Source organism: Dipteris shenzhenensis, chromosome 33, assembly GCF_047967505.1.
Source record: "Dipteris shenzhenensis isolate YYH24624 ecotype China chromosome 33, Dip_SZ_1.0, whole genome shotgun sequence".
NCBI lineage: Eukaryota > Viridiplantae > Streptophyta > Polypodiopsida > Gleicheniales > Dipteridaceae > Dipteris > Dipteris shenzhenensis.
The window spans coordinates 43,041,611-43,065,260 of NC_141628.1; the positions used below are offsets into that span (position 1 = coordinate 43,041,611).

The 23,650-nt window shown below is 43.2% G+C and overlaps 1 protein-coding gene across 2 annotated transcripts in view; it reads left to right on the forward strand.

Moving 5' to 3' along the window:
* Positions 1 to 1,259: 1,259 nt before the first annotated feature.
* The window catches only part of LOC147880141 (bifunctional aspartokinase/homoserine dehydrogenase 1, chloroplastic-like), a 72,347-nt gene continuing 49,956 nt past the window's right edge, over positions 1,260 to 23,650 (forward strand). The window contains exons 1-11 of one of the 2 annotated variants that reach the window (XR_015540633.1): positions 1,260 to 1,548; positions 17,028 to 17,095; positions 17,312 to 17,689; positions 18,028 to 18,116; positions 18,298 to 18,601; positions 18,833 to 18,885; positions 18,998 to 19,227; positions 19,365 to 19,452; positions 19,548 to 19,661; positions 19,777 to 19,875; positions 20,232 to 20,426. Coding sequence is in view for 1 of the 2 variants with exons in the window: in XM_087371495.1 (XP_087227621.1) it covers positions 1,418 to 1,548; positions 17,028 to 17,095; positions 17,312 to 17,689; positions 18,028 to 18,116; positions 18,298 to 18,601; positions 18,833 to 18,885; positions 18,998 to 19,227; positions 19,365 to 19,452; positions 19,548 to 19,661; positions 19,777 to 19,875; positions 20,232 to 20,426 (1,749 nt within the window). In the remaining variant the exon portion in view is untranslated. The remainder of the gene's footprint in view (positions 1,549 to 17,027; positions 17,096 to 17,311; positions 17,690 to 18,027; positions 18,117 to 18,297; positions 18,602 to 18,832; positions 18,886 to 18,997; positions 19,228 to 19,364; positions 19,453 to 19,547; positions 19,662 to 19,776; positions 19,876 to 20,231; positions 20,427 to 23,650) is intronic. The other variant, XM_087371495.1, reaches the window with a different exon arrangement.

Sequence of the window (23,650 nt, forward strand, 5' to 3'; positions counted from 1 at the left end):
GGCCTTCTTAGAGGGCTTCCCCACACTATTTGCTAGTGTTGTGGACCCGTGCTACAAGTACATGAAGGTTTATAAAGTTGGGGGAGCATTTGCAATGCCAACCCAGCTTCCTCAAGATTAGCTCTGCTAGCCCAACGTTGGGTTGCTGGAAGGGGAGAGTAGGTTCTCCAACACAGATCTTGAGCAGAAAATGGCGAAGCCAATAGCTTTCAAGCCTTTCCATCTCTAGAAACTTGCCAAGCAAGTTGTGCCCTGTGCAACCTCTCAATGACACTTTGGGCAACATTCTAGCGACGTGTGTGAACACAATTCAACTCTCATATTCATCACTGAATTCAACAGGCACCTAAGCCATGCACTAGGAGACATCAAAACAAACTTGGCTAGTCTCACACTCTCACTCTATTGTGGCGTAATCACTCCTACGTTGAAATCCAATTAATTAATTTGAATCGCATTCCCCTTAACGTTAATTTATCTAAGCTATCTAAGGTTTAATCTAATAATTAACCTAAGGAAACCTAATTAACCTAAGCTGTTCACTCCCTTAGCTCTCGCAGTGCCTCTTTCCTGTACCTCGTAGCGTCTCTCGCCTTCTCCCTTGTAGCAGCCAGCTCTTCGCCTCTCCTCCACTCTCCCCTTTCCAAACTCTCATCTCGCCTCTCATTCCTCACCCTGCCTCTCCTTCCTCTCGCTCAGCCTCCCTCCCCACCCTACCTTGCTTACTCGGCAAAATTTCTCTCTCCTTCCTCACGTCTCTTAGCCTCGCCTTCCTCACCTTTACTGTAGTTGTCTCTCAAACTCACGAGTGAGAAGAGATCTTCTTTAACTTCACTCAGTCGTCCTTCTCCCTCAACTCAGTCCTCCCTCTCCCTTAACTCTCTCTCGGCCTCCCCCTCCCTCAAGTCCACTTCCCCCGGCTCCCCTCCCTCCCTCCCCCTTATATACTCCCTCAAGGGGGTGCTGCGAACCTTCTGGACCTTCTAGACTGCGGGCATTCTATGGACTTTTTGAGCAATTATTTTGGCCAGCATCGTTTAGCTTAATCGGGTCTACAACAAAATTTATCCCTCCAACCTTAGCTTAATCTACGACCTGCCCGCTACCTTCTACAAGTAATTAATTAATTAGGGAGTTTTCTATAGCTGGGGGGCCCTATTGTGTAACAAGTAGGAGACATCAAAACAAAATTGGCGACTCTCACTCTCTCCCTAATCTTTTAATTAATCTCTCCCCATTAATCTCCAAGAAATTATTTCAATTGAACAGGGACAGTCACTCTTTTCTGTAGTCACTATTCACAGGCACACAAAACCTCTCACAATTCATCTCCTGCTCCTCAATCTGCTGATTCGCCATTTGCTTCTCTGCAGCCTTCATCTCCTCCTCATTGGTTTGGAAGTTTGGGTTCCCCACAATGGCTCTTATGGGCCTCCAGTCCCTCGGTTTGGGAATCCAGCCGCAGCTTGCCGCGCCTCCCGAGGCTCTTCGTCGTTGGTTCCAGCTCTCGGCTCGTCGGTTTCTGCCTTGTCCCAGATTAAATGGAAGGTTTGTTGTGTGCTTTTTCCCTGGTTTTCGTGTTGCAATGCCTTCGCTGGTTGTCTTGTGTGGGACGTGAAAGCCTTCGCAGGCGATCAATAGAAAGACAGAGAGAGAGAGAGAGAGAGAGAGAGAGAGAGAGAGAGGGGAGGGGGGGCGGGGAGGGGGGGGAGGGGATAGAAAACAGGCGTGTTGAAGGCAAATTTATCCCAAAATTTTATGAAAAGCAAACGTGCTGGCGGTAAACTCGACGGGTCCGGAAATGCAGCATTTTTAGGAGGTAAAGCTTTATTTACTTAACAAGTGCTTGGAACGCAAAAAGAGAGAGAAAGCACAAGGGGGCTGTTAATTGGAGGACTAGAAGGCAACCTGCATTGAAGAGGAGGACCATTTTGCATTGTCAAAGCATTGCCACGGTTTGGATGAACCGTGCATCCTTTACAACTATTTAATCTATTGTGCATCGACAACAGAGTCACTCCCCATCCAGCTCCGTTGGTTCTTACAAGGTCTCAGGTCTTTCTGGGCCTCGTAAAGCTTGTAGTATTCCCTACAGTATCGACACTTCTATGAGGTCTTGCTACAAAATTGGCTTGACCGGGAACCATTTTCTCTGGCATTTCAAGAGGGTTGCTTAAGTTTTGGCGCACCCTTTCACCCGTAGGATGTTGGAAAAAGAGACTTCAGGGACACCTTGCAGATTTGTTGCCCTGCCCCCAATGGGTAGGTCTTAGTAATTGTTTGGCCTCCAAAGAGAAAAATCAAGTATTTACATATTTTTATGCTCAATTTTTTTTGGCATGCGTTGTTTGGAGGAGCATGTGAGTATTCTATTTCTATCCCATGAAATTCTCCACCTCTCTCTCTCTCTCTCTCTCTCTCTCTCTCTCTCCTCCTTCATCCCTTGAAATCCTCCACTTTTTCCTCTCTCTCTCTCTCTCTCTCTCTCTCTCTCAGCTTGCAATTCGCCCCCGCTCACGATCTAGGGTAGGCCACATGAATGAAATTCATCTTGTTTCCCCTCTGAGGCCTTGCCATCAGCAGCCTTTCCAATTTCTCAGCAACAGAAAAGTCCATGCTTTGTGGTTGGTTTCTGAAAAGTGCTGTTGCGGCATTTGGAAAGGAATAGAAATTTTGAGTCTGCAGAATGCTGTTGCCTAGATCTAAATAGGGATGACACTCAAATATCTACGCAGACACAGCAAGGAGCTTTCCTAGAATTGCAAACATGCTGGCACCTGACTTTGTGAGCTGACCCTCTGTTACATGGGTATTGGCTCTCTATTCATTCCAGCTTTCAGCAGGTACCAAATGTCAAAGTATTTCATCATCCAATGATACAAACCGCCCCCACTGGGTAATTCTGGTTACTTTCCACGTTCTTAACATGAATTACTTAGCCAGTAGTTGACCTCCATACTCCAATATGGAAGTTTCGGCCACTATGTTAAGGACAACTATCACTAAAATAATGTTACAATATAATTACCAACTCATATTCTGGTAGATCTTGAGGCTATTCTCAAATAGTTTTCAATAACCCCCACTCCTTGTCTGTAGAAACTTAATAAACCTTGACAAACGGGATTAAGCCACTTTCAGTTCTTCGCGCAATTTTGGACTTGATTTACCACAACTGTAGCCCAAGTAACCTGATCATCCTTTCAAAACACTAGCCAAGTGATCCAAAACTATATGTTCTTCTTAAAGCATATCTCAAATTTCTAACTACACTTTTCTAGCTTCCTAGAACCAGTTACTTTCATATCCTGAAAATATACTTTGTCATCTTATGAAAAGTTTAACAACCTAAACCAATCATTTTAGTCCATGGCCTATTGGTATAGATTTTGAATTCCACTAACCAAGAATATTAATGTGCCCACCAATAGTATCTATAATGTCCCATATCACTACAGACTACCCCTCAGGTGACCTATCCAATTGGGACCATCGCTGACCTTAGGATAATCCAAGACTTTTTACGGCGTCAGAGCAAATCCATTCCTAATTAAAATCCAATCCTTTCTCTCTTGCCTCTCCCTTTAAGAATTATAGGGCTGCACCTGTATAACACCATGATCCACCGGCCTTCAGGGAGAGGCATAGGTTGGAACTTAAGTCAAATTCATTCTTGAGTGCTCTATGTCTTCTAGACATGGCTTTACATTATGTCCATTTAGACATTGGTATCTTTGGCCATAAGGTTGACCCTCGCACTATATACAACACATGAGTATCAACATCCTTTCTCGCGCTTAAAGTGAACCCTCACCTGTGTCAACCAGGACAAACGAGTTATTGGTCCTCAATATTATTTCCGTGCATCTCAAGCAAGCTATATGAAAGGAGGCCCTCACCTGTGCCAATGGTGACGTGTGAACTGCTGGTTTCTTTCACACTGTATCATTTTAAGACGCTAGCAAGATAATCCATATAGTCTTTGAAGAAAGGTAACCCATCATTCCTTCACCTAGTGCTTTTCCAAAGAATATGAAAGATCAATCATCAGAAGTATAGTTATGCTATCACTTGGTGTTAGAGTCAACTTCCTTCTTTGGGCCTTGGGATTACATCTGACTATAGTATGATTTGAGTTACAACTTCTCCGAGATAGTCCTTCCAACCATCTCTTGAGGGGGTGTTCCATCCATTTGAGAGGTTCTCTAAAGGACACTCTCTATAAGAAGCACATGATCACCCATCTTGAAATAATTCCGCATGGCAAGATCCCTTTTGTGCTGATTGCATCTTTGCATTGAATTGCGGCTCAATTTTAAGGGCTTCCCGCTTTACCATTTCGGGATTCAAAGGAGAAGAAACTCCATCTTGCAACTCAAGGAGTGAGTAATCCCACTCTGGTGTGGAATTGCTGCCAACTAAGGTATGCATGTATTTTTCTTGCTTTTCCTATAGTTTAGGCATGCATGTACTTTTCCCTAAAGTTTAGGCATGCATGTCCAAGAAGAACAACAAGCTTGCCTTGCTCAAAATAACGTCCGAAAAGCCTTACCACAACAACTCTTTACCTTGGGTTTTTCTCAACCTAGCACATGAAAAGAGCAAAATCGTTATCTCTCTTCTCCAAATCTCAGCTAGCTGCAATTCGCAGCTAGCCTACCTTCTATTTGTCAGCCTCTAGCAGTCTCTGCCAGCCTCCAACTACCTCAACCTGCCCAAAGGCAAGGTAGCTCCTTTCCTTGCCAGATAGCTGATCTGAACAAGCCCAAGCTTGTTCTTCAGCAATTTGCTCATGATGATATGCCAAAATTAGGTTGAAACTTATTAAATGCCAAGATACATGGCCACACCTTACTTAAGAGATTTTGTGCTCAATTCTGATCGGAGCACATGAAGGCATAGAACAAGACAATGCTATGATGGTAAGAAACCACATGAGCTTTGAATTGAATTGTTTTCACGGTCTTCTATCCAATGTGTTGTTGGGTCTTCTAATATAATAGTTGTTGAATTGCTACAGGAGGCATGGGTTTCTCAGACCGATGGGTTAGAGGAGTTTCAGCGCTGTACGCAAGGAGCTCTAGTCAGATGATTATTGGGCATCAAGACTGCTCCTGTAGCGATGTCGGAAGCGTCGGTCATGACCTCAAATGGAAGGTTTGGGTCAGCAATAGCCATAACAGGTGTGGTAGTGAGTGCTTGCTTGAGTTGTTGGAAACTATACTCTGTTTCGGGAAGCCACTGAAAAACTGTTGTGCTTTTCAATAATTCGGACGTCGGTGGTGCAATCTCGGAAAACTGATAGACCTTTGTATGGTAGAAGTTTGCCAATCTGAGAAAGAGCGGACATCATGAACGTTCTTAGGAGTAGGCCACCAGTTTCTGATTACCTCGACCTTCTTGGGATCCATAGAGATGCCTTGGGCTGAAATAACATGTCCCAAATATTCGAGTTGGGTTTTGAAGAACTCACTCTTCTCAATGTTGATGTAGAGAGAATTTGCGTGGAGAACTTTAAAAACTTGGTGAAAATGTTGTTTGTGCTCATGTAAGGATCTGTTGAAAACAAGGATGTCATTGAGGTAAACGATGACGAACTTATTGAGGAAAGGCATGAAGATGTCGTTCATTAGTGTCATGAATGTGGCCGGGGCATTGTTTAACCCAAAAGGCATGACCAAACATTCATAGTGTCCATACTTTGTTCGAAAAGGTGTCTTGTACTCATCGCCTTCTGGTATGCGGATTTGATGATAACCTGAACGAAGATCAATCTTTGAAAATTGTGTTGCATGCAGAACTTGATCGAAAAGTTCCTCAATGCGAGGCAATGGATACTTGTTTTTGATAGTGAGCCTGTTGAGGGTTCGGTAGTCGATGCGGAGGTGCATTGACTTATCCTTTTTTAACACAAGTAGTACAGGAGATCCGAAAGGATTGCGACTAGGCCGAATGTGACCTTTGTCAAGTAGTTCGGTCATTTGTCTTTGGATTTCTTCATTTTGAGTGTAAGAAACTAGATAAGAAGGTTTTGATGGTGGATTACTGCCGAGAATAAGTTCGATTGGATTATCGACTAGTCGTCGAGGTGGTAACTGCTTTGGCAATTCCTGTGGGAAAATATCCAGGTAAAGCTGGAAAAAGGGTTGGTTGAGGTACTTAGGAGGATCCTTTGTCAGTGTCTCCTCAACAGCCGTAACCAACAGAAGTGTAGTCTTTACTTGACGTTTACGAACCCACTTCTTTACTTGTAAGGCGGAGGCAATTAGAGTTGAAGAAGAGTCCCTGGAATTGGTTAGCTTGATAAGTTTTCCCTGATGGACAAATTGGATAGTATGGCTGCGAAAACTGATTGATGGATCATAGTCGTAGAGCCACTGTTGTTCGAGGATGACATCGTACCAAGAAAAAGGCATGATTTCAAAATTCAACTTGTTCGTATAATGTTGGACGCGAAAGGACAGGGTTTTGACCCTAGTGTTGCACAAGAAGGTAGTTCCATTAGCGAGTTCGATCTGATAGTCCATGGGACTAGGACTGGTGGTCAACCGAAGTCTTTCGACCATAGAATTAGCTAGGAAATTATGAGAGCAGTCACTGTCGATGAGGATAGTGACCGTTGTTCCACAAATCGATCCTTGGATGCAAAGTACTTGAGTGGACAGGGAAGGTTCAGGGTTGTTGGCAATGCGTATGTGGATGGTATTTGCCATTCGAACAGCTCTACCTTTCTTGTCTTGTGCATGAGTAGCATCTTTTGCCTGGGAAGTGCTGGGTTCCATATTAGAGTTTGGACGATCGAACTATCTATGGTCGCCAGTACAGATGGTACAAAGTCCTTTCGTGTTGGAGGTGTTCTTCTTGTTAGAGGCCGCACCTTTGTGTTGGTAATGTCGGTCATGACTTTGTGAAGAGGAAGAGGCACGATCCTTAGAGGAGTGCTTTTGTTGGGATCCAACATACGATTTTTGAGACTTGTTGGGATCTTGAGACTGTGATTACTCGAGTTTTTTCTGAACTTTGAGTTATCTTGAGGGCGAGCACCCTTGGCCAAAGTAGAGTTCTGTGATTTGTTAGAACCCTGCTTCCTTGTGTTCTGGAAATCTGTAATGCACTGTGCGTAAGACGGCAAAAGTGTGTTAATCTAGGAACATTTTGAACACGTGCTCCGTAAGCAGTTCATACCTGCCAATGCGGACTTCCAAGCACGCTCAAAACTTCGACAATTGGAGCAAACAGGCTCCCTGTCTTCCTACATCTCCCAGTTCACCAGATTGGTGTTGGAGATTGATGGTTTGACTGATGATGATTGCCTCCATGCTTTCATCTCAGGCCTAAATCCCTCGTTACACATTGATGTCCTCAAAGCAAACATCACTACCATTGCTAGCGCTATTGCTTTAAGCATCGTTGCCACCAAAGAAAAGCTGTATTCTTGAGGAGGGCGGTTGCCAAGGCAATCTTCTTGCCTTCAGTGATGTCAACAGTGTCAAAGTACATGCGCATTTTGACGAGCCACTGGTCAACTGCTCGGTGATCTCGTTGACCAGTGTAGGTTTCCGGTAGTTTTATGTCAAGTCTTTTAGTTTTGGAAGCTTGAAGTAAGCCGTAGAGGGCACGAAGTTCAACGTTTTCTGCCTCTGGTGGAATCAGGTCCACATAGTTGTCGGGTGGTTTCATGTCATCCTCTGTATGTGTGGTACTACGAGAATCCTGGAGTTGTTGGACTTTCTGGACCAAATCGGAAATGCTGTCCGGAAGTTGAGAAATTTAAAGTTGAAGTAATGCTTCGTCATGTATATTTACTTCAGGGGTCTTTTTTGGAATCTGGATTAGAGCCGCTTATCTCCGGAGAGGTTGGACGCGAGCGGTTCAACATGTCTAAGGTCCCTGTGAAAAGAGCAAGAGACTGCGCTCTAGTTTGTACCATTCTTGGAGGAAAATCCGGGCTGCTCCCTGAGATTGCTCATGTTGGACGGGGCAGGCGAGGCAGGATGGAACCACCCGTGGAAGTCTGGCAAAGGAGGTCCTAAAGGAGGTTACACTGGTGATGCCGAAATGGGTGTTACTGCTCGTGAGAGGAGAGGAGTTGTAGAGTCCATGGATTTGAGAAAGGATAAGGAGCTGCTGTCGGAAGAGGAGGATATCTAGGAGAAGGAGTGCCTTCAGAGTGTAAATACTGTCTTGGGGAAGGTGAAACCATGGAGATGCTGAAGCTGAGGGGTAAAAGTCTCTCCAAAGATGGACAGCGAACTCGTGTGGAATATCGGGTTCTGGGTATCTACGTGTCTCGTGAAACACAACCTGGACTGTGTTGAGGAAATAGTGTAGTTGAGATGCCTCACGCAGAAGATATAGGATGTGGTCCAAATCAGTGGAAGGGCACGTGACTCAAAAGACCAACGATGCAAATGCTCCAAAGTGCGCTGGTTGTGCAATCTGAACACGATATTGAGTGATAGGTGATGCCTGCGGTGACCTTGCAGGGGCTGGGGCATCACCAGGGGTTTCCATGATTTAAGGAGAGGGCTTTCATTTGCTGTAATTTGATAATGAGCAGCAAATATCAATATGAAAGAGAATCCTTAGAAAAAAGAATGGAAAGAATCCACCTGGCATAGATTAGATCTGCCAATTAGTTGCATAGAATGGCCTGAAAATCTCTGTCCGGAGGTCCATTTACTGTCTTTGCAAGTCCACGTTGAAGTGTGAACAAGAAAAAGGTGCCTGGCGAGACTTTCGAGGCAGATAGGGGCGTTGGCAGAGGCGTGTTGCAGAAAAGGGCAGATTGCATGGAACCTGGCACTATTTCGTGTGTTGAATGCAGTGGCAAGCGCTTGTGGGGTGCTAGGAGCAGGACCGGGCCTGGCTGGTCGGAATTGGAAGGCAGCAAAAAGCCGCTGTTTATAGGCTAAGGTGGCGAGATGAGCCAGCAAGAACCAGGCTGGTCTGAATTGAGATAGAGGAGCAGCAAGGGCTGCTGGTCATAGGCAGTTATGGCGATGAACCAGCGAGAGCGGCTGCTGCAAAACGATCTAGAGTGAGCGGAGATGGCAGACGGGAAAATGCAATTTGATTTCGTATATTGCTAGGTTGGTGGTTGCCAAAAATTAAAACGTGGGTTTCATGAACCCTTGGGTAGTCTAGGGTTAGGCCTTGGGTGTAGGGCTGGTTGCCCTTTTTAGGCCCTCTAGGTACCTTTTATAGGTTGGTGCTTGGTGCCAAAGGGTGTGCCTATTATTTTAAGGGGTATGACCCTAGGAATAGGTGTACCTTTTCATGAAGGGGTGTATCCCTGTTTTAAAGAGGGGTGTCCCCACATGAAGAGGTGTGCGTCCCTTGGTTTCGGGACAGCCCAAGCACATCAAAAGACACAATTTTTGTTGTGTCTATTCACATCAACTAGTGATGTGAGGAAGATGGAGAGGCCACTGATGACTTAGGTGGGGTTGGCGCTAAAATTTTTTACGCTCATTCTCTCCATCTCTTCCATGCACAACGTGTGTGGATCTCCTTATAGTGGAAGTAGAGGTATCAGATAGGCGCTAGAAGGTGGGGGGCATTTCCTACAGGCAGGATCGAAAATTTGCTCTGATACCAATGTAAGAAATCCTGGATTTACTATATTTAAAAATGTGCTAAGGAACATGAAAGAGATTGAAATAGCAGAGAACAAGGAATATTTCTATTGCTTGAGTGTCTGTAGTGTGTCATCCATACAGTTGGGCCTCTTTTATATAGAGAGTGACGAGTCACACATGAAAAGGAGTGTACTACAAAGTGTATGTGCATGAAGAGGTGTGTACCCCTTGTGAAGGGTGTGACCCTTGATGAGAGGGTACATTACAATGGTAGTGTCTCTTCAATAGAATGTGTCTCTTGTAAAGGGTTGTGCCTCATAGGAAGTGTCCTGTCGAAAGGGCATACCCTTCCACAAGTGTCCATTCATCAAACCATCCATAAGTCTAAGATATAAAGAAAGGAATATGTCACAGATCGTGACACCAATCCAAATGCCTGGTTAGATTGTGTCCTACCCCTTGATCATTATCAATGGTTAGTCTAGTGTTAACTCTGGCCATGCAAATTTCACCTTGTATTAGCGGACATGCAATTCCACCTTGTATTAGCAGACACGCTTCTATCGTATTTGCGGACATGCTTCCGCGGTGTTAGCGGAGATGCAAATTTCACCTTGTGAAGTTTTCGTCCATGTTGCGGCTTGATGATATTGCGATAAATTTCTTCTATCTTAAGTGGTGCGTTGCCCTATCAGCTAGATGAACTAAGCATTTTTTTGCTTTCGATGCTCATTTGAGAGAGACTGAAATGAAATTTTATAGTCTTCATAAGCAGTTGTAGCTTGACTGAAGAGAATGTGGACTGCTTTTTGATTAGCCTTCTCCTTTAGTGCTAGCCTTTGTCATGGTTGAATTTGCTCTTCACCTCCGCAGTGCCGATAGAAACTCTGTACAAAGACCTTTGTATAAATGGATACTCAAGTATGTGTGGGTGTGTGGATTTGTCTGTGTGAGAGCATATGTTTATACTATGGTCTACACCCATTATTGGGTGCTGATGACGTTAGAGGGAATGCCATTGAAGCTAGCCCTTGCTATGCGTGATGGAGTTTATCGTTTCAACCTTATGAGTGACTTGTTAGAATTATTATTATATTCTAGGCAGTGGCCAATGTAATGTAATAAGTGGGTTAGGGGCACTTTTCCCTCATTGAGGTTTTTCCCCCCTAACCATAGTCTAATCCCTAACTACTCTTTTGTACTCACTTCTCTTTTGTACTCACTTCATTCCAGTCCGCTATTCAACAGACTTACGCTCAACTCACTCTCTTGCTCACTCTTGCTCTCATTTTGTTCACATTTGGTATTAGAGCAGGACAAGCTCTTGGACAGCTCCTTCTGCCCAAGCTCCTACGCCTCACCTGCTCCTTATCCGCACGTGCGACGCATTTTGTCCATACAGCTCCCGTGGGAGCTCAGCGTTTGTACAGGCCGTACCGTCGTATTGTTGCAATTCCGTCGTACAGCTTTTGTACTGTTCTATTGTACTGCTCGTCGGTCTACTACAGGGTTCTGGCCGTACATTGTAGTCCGTACAACTGTCAAGTGCGTACGCTTGCAATGTCGCGTATTGTTGTACAATAGTACGGTCATCCGTATCGTACTATAGGCTCTCGTGGTATTAGATCCATACAATAGATAAGCTGTCGCCAGCTCCCGTCCGTACGCTCTCATCTGTATCAGTGTCGTACGAGTGTTTCTGCCCAACGCTTGTAAGTCCGTACAATTGTGTACATGTTGCAAGTTGTCCGTACCGTACGTGTTGCAGGTTGTCCGTACAGTTGTGTACCTTCTGCCGTGTAGATACGTGCCCTTTTGCGCAGGAGTCAGGCACTTGGGCATTTTATTCTTTTGAAGACATTGCAATTAGTTTGCAAAATCCACTCCAGAATTTGGGGCTTTGTGGTTTTGCTTGCAATTTTTGTAGAGAAATTGGGGCTTTTGTAGGCAGAGTGCAAATTTTACAATGTTTGGGGCTTTCAATCTATTTGCCCTCTTTTGTATGCAATTTCCCACAAGAAATTGGGGCTTTTGCATTTGGATTGCAATTTTGCAGTGAAAAAGTAATTTGGGAGTTTTGTAGGCCTCTTTGGACTCAGTTTGAGTCACATTGCAGACATTTGGGAATTCTTGCAGATTTTTGGGCATTTGCAGAGTATTGTGGTGCATTTCAAGCCTTTGATAGGCTGTGACAGTATTTGTCACTGTGGGCAGATTTTCGTTGGTAGACTCTGGTTGTGCGTTTTCCATCCCAGGAAGGGATTTTACTTGTTCAGTTTGCTGTATTTTTGAGTTTATATGGCAAAAATGGCTCAGAACAACCCCAATGAGGTGTTTGGAGTCCTCACATAGGAGGATAAGTTGGATGGCACCAACTACTCCTTGTGGAGTTTTATGGTTCGCAACATCTTGGTTGGCAGACATCTTTGGCATTATGTCAATGGAGATGAAGCAAGGCCAGATTCTGTGGCTACACTTGTCACTCCTACAGCTGGAGGCAGGGGTAGAGGTCAAAATGCAGCACAAGTAATTGGAGCTGCTGCTCCAGTGGCTCCTATAGTAGAGCAGAAAAGATGGGATTCTAGGGATACACAAGCTCTATCAGTGATTTCTCTTTCTGGCAAGAGGTTCATTATACCTCACATTCGGTCATGCAAGACCTCAAAGGCAGCTTGGGAGATATTAGAGAGTATGTTTGCAGCAAGAAATGATGCCAGAGTTTCTTTCCTGAAGAGAGTTTTCTCATACGCATATGGATGAGAGAGATTCCATGAATACTCACCTCACAAAGCTTCAGGATATGAGGGAGCAGTTGATGAATATTGATGAAGTTATTCTGGATTCAGAGATGATTACCACCACTCTGAATTTTCTTCCTAAGCCCTATCTTGGTTTCCACACCTCGCTAAATTTGTCATTGAGGGGGGGCAACAATCCTCTCTCTTTCACGAGTTGGTAGGACTTCTGTTGTAGGAAGAGCAGATGCGAAGAAATATGGCAACACGGGCTAGCGAGCATGCCATGCTTTCTAAGTTTAAGACCAAGGGAAAAGGGCAGCCAAAGCAACATGCCAATTAGTCCGCACGTCAGCATAAAGCTTATTCAGGACAGCCCCTTATAAGGCTAAGGGTGATGTAGATAAGAAAAGGGATTCAGGTATGGTTGTGTTAGATGCATCAGCTCCTCATGCATATCATGGGGGAGATGTTACAGCCAATTTTGTGAAAGAGCACTATGCCTTTTTGTCTTGCATTTCAGATTCTTCAGTGGGTAGTTCGGATGCTACAGCCACTATTGAGGATGATCCTTATGCTTTCTTGACTTGCAATTATAATCCTTCAAAGGACGCATGCTCTTTCAGTGTCAATGAGACATTGATACTTGGTATTTTGATAGTGGTGCTTCTAGGTAAATCGATTCTAAGAAGAGCCTTTTTGCATCTCTGCATTCACTACCTACTAAAAAGAAGGTGACTTGTGCAAATAATTCTTCTTATTTAGTGTGTGGAGTGGGGGACATTATCCTCACATCCAATGATGGCATAGTTTTCAGAATTTCAGATGTTCTCTATGTGCCAGGTATAAAGAAGAATTTGCTTTCAGTGTCCTCTCTCAATAGATATATGAGAAAAGATCCGATCTTGCACTTTTAGTGAGCACTTCCACTGTTGCAATGCAAAATGCGGAGTTATGGCATGCCAGGTATGGGCACATGAGCTATGGCAGCTTAATGACACTTCAAAAGCATGCTATGGTTGATGCATTGTCTCCTTTGGAGTCACCTCCTCCTCATGCATGTGAGGGTTGCATCCTTGGCAAGATGCATAGATTTCCTTTCAAGAAGGATGGTGCAGTGAAAGCTACACGCAAATTACAGCTCATTCTTTTGGGGGTTATCTCTATTATGTTACATTCATAGATGACTTCACCAACTACACTTGGGTCTATGGTCTTAAGGCAAAATCAGAAGTGTTTATGCATTTCAAACACTTTGTGGCTATGGTTGAGAATGAGACAGGGCTCAAGGTGTAGACACTTCGCACAGATAGAGGGGGGGAGTATACGTCTCATGAGTTTGAGGCATTTTTAAAGGAGAAAGGCATCACGCATCAGCTTACAGTGAGGCTACACCTAAGCAAAATGGTAAAGCTGAGCACAAGAATCGCACTCTTTTGGAGATGGATAGATGCATGCCTACTAGTAAAAAGTTGCCTCACAGGTTTGGGCTTGAAGGCCTCATGTGTGCAAACTATGTTTTGAATCGGGCTCCCACAAAGGCTTTGAATACAATCACTCCCTATCATGGCATGGGAGAAAGCCTTCAGTGGATCACTTCAGGGTTTTTGGTTGTGTTGCATATGCCCACGGGCCTGTGGAGTTTCGACATAAATTGTCAGATAAGGCACTTAAATGCATTTTTGTTGGGTACAGTGCACAAAGCAAAGGCTATTGTCTCTACAATCTTGCTTCTCACAAGATTTTAAACGAGTCCATCCAAGAGCAAGGCGCTGAGTTTATGCCTTTAACTCAAAATCCCGTACACATGGATTATAATCCAAGTGCAAGAGGGAGACATGAGTCTCCCGTTGATAAGCTGGTTTCTCAGCTTAGCCTTATGATTGAATAGTCCATTAGGACAAAATTTGGGACTAAGAGAGTTTTGAATTTTGGGGATGAAGATTTAGGTACCCCCTTGAAGAGAGCAAATTTCAACCTCGAGAGAGAATAGAGTTCCCAAAGTATGATGGAGCAAGAGAGGCATATAAATCCTCAATTGGATTCGCCATTTATTTTGCTCATCAAGATAAGACCCATCACGAGAAACTTGCTCTTGCCACACTGCATCCACAGAAAGATGCTTTGATGTGGTAGTCCTTATCGCAAATGAGAAAAGAGTCTATTCTTCAATGGTCCAAATTTTTAGAGCAGCTTAAGGTCACTTTCATGCCTCCGAGACATGAAGAAGAATTGACCTTTCGTTGGGAAAAGTTCAGGCAATTCGATAATGAGAGTAACGTTGAATTTACAGCTAGGTTTTGGAAACTCTCTCTAGAGTTACCTGAGAAGAGCGAGGATGATACAAGGAAGAAGTATTTAGCAGCCCTAACCCCGAAAGTGAGGTATGAGGTTGAAATGTTCAACCCAACCGCCTTGAAAGACCTCACTAAATTGGCTGAGATTGCTGAGAGGAAATTGAATCCTCGGAAGTCTTTCAACAAAGGAAAAGAGAAAGCTATTGTACAAAATGTTAATAGCCAATTACATCCTGGATGGATACCATTTCCTTCCATGACTGACGATGAGAAGAAAAAGCTAATTAAGGAGGGTAAATGTTTCGGATGTAAGAAACATAAGCCAGGGCATCCATGGCATAAATGTCCTACTCTATTAGCCAAAATTGCCAAAACCAATTCTGTAAAAGGAAAAGGCAAAGCATCCAAGTAGGAGGGTGAGGCTTCTACCTCCTCATCCCAAGACTCTACGGTGAACATAGAACCAAGAGTAAATGCTGTCCATTCAGCCAACAGTGGTGTATGGATGTGTGAATTGAATAGAGAGTAGGCATATTCATTGTAGAGTATGGACAGAGAATAATTTTTTTTCTCCTCTATGTAGAGCGTCTGATAGGATGAATAGGGTTGAAATAGAAGAGTTGAAAAAAGAGATTGAAGGTCTATAGTTTCTATAGACTAAGTAGTTCTCCATTGCAAAATCAACTATGGCCAAGGTCGACCTAGTTCAATTACACATTTGGGTGAGAGAACATCTTTTTAATACTGACCAGTTTGTTGAGAATATGTTTTAGCTTATTGAGCAGGTTACTATAAAGAGATTTCAGCAGCTTGGTATTCAGAAGCGAATTCTGAGTATGAAGAGACATTGAAGAGGCACTGCAGTGGTACTTCTGCATTTTGAATATTCAGCATCCAGAGGAACCAGAACTTAAAGATGGGATTTAAGTTCTGATTCAAAAGAGATCGCGTACTACCACGAGAAGACTGTTTGTAGATTATGAAGAGGAGATGCAAATGCAGATTTAAAAGAAAAGCGTATGCAAGAGAAAGAGACAAGAGAGGATTCAGAAGAGGACTTATGTCCATTCAAGCAGGAGGGAGTGTCATGACGAGAAATCACTAATGTGTGATTAGTCATGTATTTGTATTTACGATGGACACCGACCGATTTGTTATGGCGGTGGATCATTTGAGTAGATAGGACTAGTTGAGCTGGATCCACTGCTTGAGACGGCATCAAATTTAGACATGTGATACTTATTTTATCAATAAATATATGCACACACGTGTCTAGGTCCTAGGGGCAATAGGAAGGGAAGGGTGCATTAAGGTGCATTGAATGGGAGATGCATGGGTCATAGGATAAGGGTAGGTGTAAATGGGAAGATGGAATGTGAGTGATCTCAAGGGACATTAATGAAAGGGTATTATTGTGAATCTCACGTAGCATTCTTCATTCACGTTGCATTCATCCGCCATCTCTCTCCAACCTTGCATGTAGGTCGAAAGGAGGGCACTCTTCCCCATTGGAGGGCCAATTGGCGTTCAAATTTTGCATGCATTGCACACTTTTGCATTCTTGAGAAGGCTTGTGTAATCCTTTAGTGCTTTCTTTAGTAACCTAGGTTCATTTGTCCTTGATTCCTGAGGTACTTTCAAAGAAACTTCCCTCATGTGAGTGAGATCAGCTATCCACTCAAAGCAATCTGATCACACTCTGCTGTCGTTTACCTTCACAAAAGTTGTTGATCCTTCTCTAGACCATCTTTCAATATGTGTGAGAGCATATTTTTATACTATGGTCTACCCCCACTGTTGGGCGCTGATGACGTTAGTGGGGATTTCATAGTAGCTAGTCCCTGCTATGCGTGATGGAGTTTATGGATTTCAACCTTATGAGTGACTATCATGAGATTGAAACTGCACTATGTTGTTTTTTTGGGAGGATGAGTTTGGGAATGTTCCTGGATTCATCTAGGTATATGTTCTTGGAAGATTTATCAGTGTTGCTTGCTTGATGAGCATCCTTCGCTCCCTGGTTTGACCTGCAATGCGGCAAACACAGCCCTTCTTATTTGCAGCATGTGCGCTTCTGCTTGGGCTTATGCTGGATACCTTTATGGAGGATGTGCTTGGGCAGGTTGAAGAGGTGCTGTCGGAAAAAAAAGTGCTATTTGCTATGTTGTAATCGAGCCAGACAGAGAAAGATGATCACATCTTGCTGTGCCTACTTCGGTTATCTTCTAAAATTTTTATACATTTCAAAATTTTCTTGTTGTATTGAAACATATGTATGAGTCCGCTCACCATATATAACTGAAGACAAACTTCAGAAAGATTAAAAGCATTTCTGCCATAACAGCTTAGAGACCTGTAAAAAAGGCCAATGTTTTCATGTAGCTCATAGCAGTGATCAAGTGCTAATTTTACAGGCCGGAAATTCATGGCCCTGGGAGCAAAGCTGCAAGGTCCTTTGTTGAGATTCAAGCTGCCCTGGCAGGTTCGATGTGCTTCATGCCATTTATTGCTTAATTCATGCAGTAAATTTTGGAAAGTTTGTGCAAGTCTTGTGTTTCTTCTAAGATGTCTGCTCTCAATCTACAGGTTTGTTCCAGAGCTCTATAAGTGTACAGCGTATATATTTTGTTCTCATTAAGGTGTTGCCATGTCGGTGCTGATATAGCACATGTGAATGTATTGTGTCCTCCCCAAGCAGATGTTGTCACTAAAGAAAAGGGTGCAGAAAATGTTTTGCCAAAAGGTGAAACTTGGTCAGTTCATAAGTTTGGAGGAACATGCATTGGCACATGGGAGAGAATCTGGAATGTTTCTGGTATAATTGTGGATGATCCTTCACTTCGAAAGATTGTGATTGTCTCAGCCATGTCAAAGGTGACAGATCTTATGTATGGGCTACTTGATAAGGCTCAAAGAAGAGATCATTCATATGAAGCTGATCTAGTTCAGGTTCACGAGAAACACAAAGAAACTGCAACTGCTCTCCTTGTTGAAGGGCCAGATCTTAACAGTTTCCTAGGCAATCTTCAGGCAGACATACAGAACCTTGGAGCCATGCTGCGAGCTATTTCTATTGGTATGAAATGCAACTCCAGTTAACCAAAAAGAAAGCCTTATATGAATTGCCATTGTATGAGCAAAACTTTGTCTGCCTAGCAGTATTATCTTTGGGGGAAATGACAAAGGTTTTCTGGGAAAAAGTGGAATTTGGTTTTCTGCTTATGCATCTTTACTTTAATTTGAGCATTGTCTCTTTGTTTTTTTGAATCTTTGCACCAAGCCTTAATAAATTTTACTGTTTTCAACCTGGTAACTGCAATTTTGTGAAAGCAAGCTTTGTTTTGGATAGAGTAGTTGATGCATTTTATTTCATTGCTAGTATATCTCAAACATACCCCTTTTCTGGTTGTGTAGCTGGACATTGTACTGAAACGTTCTCAGACTTTATTGTTGGGCATGGTGAGCTCTGGTCAGCTCAAATGCTCGCTGCTGCAGTACGAAAGGTGACATGCTCATGTGAAATGTGAATCTGTTTTCATTCCTGCTTCTATATCATTTTTTGAGGAGAATGCTGTTCAAATTTCAGGCAATTTGAGACAGAACTTACATAGTGATGATGGGCTGCTGACATTTTTTGTGTTCATACTGAGTTGGCTTTGTAAAACTTGAAACATTTTGCTGCAGAGAGGTTTGCCCTGTAATTGGATGGACGCGAGGGAAGTCCTGATTGTCAATCCAACCTCTTCAAATCAAGTGGATCCTGATTTTGAAGCCTCAGAAAAAAGACTCAATGCCTGGTATGCCTGCAATCCATCAGATGCCATAATTGTAACAGGATTTATTGCAAGTACTCCAGACAACGTCCCAACGACTTTGAAAAGAGATGGTAGTGATTTCTCGGCAGCCATTTTCAGTGCTCTATTCAGAGCAGGCCAAGTCACAATCTGGACGGATGTTGATGGTGTATACAGTGCAGACCCAAGGAAAGGTGCAAACTCACAATCACTTTAGGTGCAAATGATACGGGTCTATAAGTTATGTATAATGCTTAAAACAGGTACTGATGAATGCCCATGGTCCACTTAGTGTTTGCATGATGTACATGGTATAGTTGGGCACTTCTTGTTACCTTGCAGGTGCATCGTTTGATGAATGTATCAAGTGAAGACACATCTATTGGCTTAAAGCTGCTGACTTATGATTGGTGATGGATTTGCAGTCGGTGAAGCAGTCATTCTAAAATCTCTTTCCTACCAGGAAGCATGGGAAATGGTAAATTCTTGTACCCCTTGATAATTGTGGATGTTTCTGAGAGATTATGGTGATAATAAGGTGAAGGAGATTTTCCAGGTAACTTCTACTGAATATTACATTGGTTATGCAGTCATATTTTGGGGCAAACGTGCTTCATCCACGGACAATTATCCCTGTTATGCGCTATAATATTCCGATCACAATTCGGAATGTTTTCAACCTCTCAGCTCCTGGTACAAAAATATGGCGTGATCCTGGTGTAGAATTGGAGGAATGGCAGCTGGAGAGAGAGCCTGCGGGATACTCTGTCGTGAAAGGCTTTGCTACCATTGATAATGTGGCCCTTATAAATGTTGAAGGGTAATTGTTGTTTCCAAATTATGATTTTCCATGGTTTGCTCATTATTTAATAGAATAGTGCAATTATACTAACCACGATAGTTTGTGCAATTATTTAATAGAATATTGCAATTATACTAACCACGATAATCTTGCAGAACTGGTATGGCTGGTGTTCCTGGAACAGCAAGTGATATATTTGGAGCAGTAAAAGATGCTGGAGCCAATGTTGTGATGATCTCACAGGTCCTATGCTTTGTTGGCTTATTTACTGTCATTTTCAACATATCATTCTTTTCAAACTCAAGAGTCCTGACATCCTTGTTGGATCTTCTTTGAAGGCAAGCAGCGAGCATTCTGTTTGTTTTGCTGTCCCTGAGAAGGAAGCAAAGACTGTTGCGAAAGCCTTAGAGATGAAATTTCAGAGAGCCTTGGAAGTTGGACGCCTCTCTCGGGTAATTGATTCATTGGTTTCAGTTGGTTCTGCAAGTCAGCTTTTTTAAAATGGACAAAGGATAAGATAAAGTTATTCACAGGTTCATCTAACATGAAATAGTTGCTCTGTTGCAGGTGGAGGTGGTCTCTAATTGTAGCATCTTAGCTGCAGTGGGTCAGCGCATGGCAAGCACTCCAGGAGTCTGTGCCACTCTTTTCAATGCACTTGCAAAGGTAATTTGCATTTTAGATCTAAGTCGAGTATCACACTTTTCTACAGGTATGGACTGTTTTGATTGGGTTTGTGCTATGGTCTAGCCCTTGCCTTGGTGAAGGCCAGTGTCTGCGCTTGTCTTCGATAAGCTTATGCATGACAAAATTGATGGCCTCATGCGTTTGTAAGTAGATTCTTGATACGTCAGGAATGCAGCCACTATTATGTAGAATAAGGATGATCTGAAATTGGAAAAGTGTTGAATGCTGAAGCAAAGTTCTTTTTTTATTTCTTTCAAAATCGTTTTGGTGTACTTATCGTCTTATCGAAATGTTCATGATATGTAGTCTGCCTATGTGATAATTGGTTTTTGTAGGCCAACATAAATGTGAGAGCCATAGCTCAGGGATGCTCAGAGTATAATGTTACTATCGTTGTCAATAGAGAGGATTCTATAAAGGCTCTGAAGGCAGTTCATTCACGATTTTATCTTTCCAAGACAATCATGTCTGTTGGCATTGTGGGGCCAGGTTTGATTGGTGGAACATTGTTGGAACAACTCAAGGATCAGGTATTTAGCAGTGAGGAGTATCCCTCCTTTGCTCTTTCCAGTTTGTCATCAAATTCTGTTACTTTCCTATCATAATATTCTGTCTATAGTATATCTGCTTGTGAAGATCCTGACTGTATAAAATGTAGTGTGTCAGCCATGTGTGCTAGCCTTCGTCATGGCTGAGTTTGCCCTTCACCTCTGGAGTGCCGACAGAAACTCAATACGAAGACTTTGTATAAATGGATGCTCAAGTATGTGTGGGTGTGTGGATTTGTATTTGTGAGAGCATACTTTTATACTATGGTCTACACCCACAGTTGGGCGCTGATGACGTCAATGGGGATGTCATAGTAGCTAGTCCCTGCTATGCATGATGGAGTTTATGGTTCTCAATCTTATGAGTGACTCTCGTGAGATTGAAACTGCACTATTGTAGGCCATCTTCTGGTGGTTCTAGTGATGCCCTATAGGCCATGGTATGTGCCTTGTAGGCATAAGTGTAGGCACTTGTAGTGTTAGTGCCTTTTAGGCCACCTAGGTCTAGGTACAAGTACCTTGTACTTAGATTTTTTTATGATCAAAGTTTGACGTGACGGCTGAACTATCGTGCGACTTCTTCCATACCTGCACTCTCTCTCTTTTGCGATCGTCCCTTCAGTGGTATCAGAGCAAGGTTTGACTCGTCTTTCTGCCCCAAGACTCCCTGTCCTACGTCGGATAGATCTGTACCTGCGTCGTACAGATCCGTACCTCCATCGTACTTGTGCAGTACAACTTCTGAATTTGAGCCACCGTACAACAGTACAGTTGCGTATCTGTGACACCGTACGTTAGACTCCGTACACCAGTACTTGTTACGTACATGCGCCATATGAGAGTCATCGTACCTGTGCCGTCGTACAACTGTACGTATTTGCGTCGCCATACAATTGTCACTGTACCTGCGCCAATCTACGTATCTTTTGCACCTACATCGTCGTACTGTTTGTACAGATCGTCGTGCCACACTACGTACATCTTCCGTACGTGCACTTGGAACGTACTGTTCCGTACAGTTTTTGTACCAGGTCTGTACTTCAACCGTACACCGTACGGTGTACTTGATCTGTACTTGATCAGTACAGTTACTGTACAATGTACTTGAGCTGTCCGTACAGCTAGTACTTCTTTCAAGTGATCCCCGTACAGGTGGTTGGATGTACAAGGTTACATTCTGGACATTGGTATTTTTTGGGGCTTTCAGTTCATTTCAGCTTCTTTGGTTGCAAATTCCTGCAAGAACATTGGAGTTCTTGGATTTGGTCTGCAATTTCTTGTTTGATTGCAGTACATTTGGTCAGATTGCAGGACATTGAGTCACTTTTGCAGGACATTGAGTCAGATTATCATACATTGGGTCACATTTGCAAAAATTTCAGTAAAATTTGGGGCTTTTCTACATTTGCTCTCTTTTTGGCCTATTTGCCCTCATTAAATCTGGGGCTTTTGCCAGATTTGCTGTTTTTGCAGTGAACATTGCCTGTCACGGTCACATTTGGGTCAGATCTGCATTTGCCCTTTGATTTGGGTCAGAAATTTGCAGATATTTACTGTCATTTTTGGGCAGCCAGCTTTTTGCAGTGATAGCCTTGAGGCTTTTGGGTTTTCAGGTCTTTTTAAGGGTATCACATTTGCTATGGCTGGGAACAATCAAGATTTATTTGGAGTTCTTCGTGAAGATGATAAGTTGGATGGCACCGACTATCCAATGTGGTCTTATCTCATGAAACATATTCTTGTTGCAAAGCATTTGTGGAATATTGTTTCCAGGGCTGATCAGAGGCCAGCCAATGCTACAGTGGTTGCCTCTACTGCTGGTCCTTCTGTAGGGGCTACTCCTCCTGATGCCTCTTCCTCTAGCACCCCTGCTGCTGCTCTTCCAACTCAAGAACAGTCAAGATGGCTGGGAACAATCAAGATTTATTTGGAGTTCTTCGTGAAGATGATAAGTTGGATGGCACCGACTATCCAATGTGGTCTTATCTCATGAAACATATTCTTGTTGCAAAGCATTTGTGGAATATTGTTTCCAGGGCTGATCAGAGGCCAGCCAATGCTACAGTGGTTGCCTCTACTGCTGGTCCTTCTGTAGGGGCTACTCCTCCTGATGCCTCTTCCTCTAGCACCCCTGCTGCTGCTCTTCCAACTCAAGAACAGTCAAGATGGGATGCAAGAGATGCAAATGCACATTCATGCATTGCTTTATCATGCAAGAGAATCATTATTCCACACATCCGGTCTTGCAGAACAGCAAAGGATGCTTGGGATAAATTGGCTTCTCTCTATCAGATTCACAATGAAGCTCATGTTGCATATTTGAGAAGGCAATTACAGGAAGTCAGTATGAATGAAGGTGAGTCAATGGATGCATACTTGACAAAGGCCAAGGACCTCATGGAACAGCTTGCCAACATTGATGAGGTGGTGCCAAATTCACAGCTTGTCAGTACCACATTGAATGGACTGCCAGATACATATCAAGGGTTTGCTACAACCCTTCGATTAGTGGCCATGGGTAATCCAGACCACTATTCTTTTGATCAGCTAGTTACTTTGCTTTTGCAGGAAGAGCAAAGTAGAGCTAATAGAGAAGCCATTATTCCTGATCATGCATTTGCTTCACAGCAGATAGGAAGAGGCAAGGCTTCCAAGCCTATGGGCAAGCCAAAATTTGCGCATAGCAGCTGCAATTCCTCCCATGCATCTAAAAATACAGCAGATAAGGCAAAGAAGAAAAGATGCAACTATTGTCGCAAGCCTGGACATGACAGTTCAGAATGCAGGAAGCGCATTGCTTCAGAAAAAAAGAAAGCAGGATTGACAGTTAATGCCTCTCATGCTATTGAATCTCATGAGCCAGAAGTTGCTTCACATGCACATGCTCTTCAGGATGATTGGGCATGGGCTGTCCATTGCTCATTTGATCCATCCAAAGCTGATGCATTCTTTACTGCTAATGATGCTCAGTCCTGGTACTTTGATAGTGGTGCTTCCAAGCATGTCACTTCTTGCAGACAGTTGTTTCATTCTTTAGGTGATGCACCTCGATGGGGGACTGTTACATGTGCTAATAATGCTTCATATGCTGTAAAAGGAGTTGGAGATGTGCAGCTCACATCCATTTCAAGCCATCCTGTCACTCTGACAAATGTTCTTTTTGTGCCTGAAATTGAAGTCAACTTGATTTCAATTTCAGCAATCGC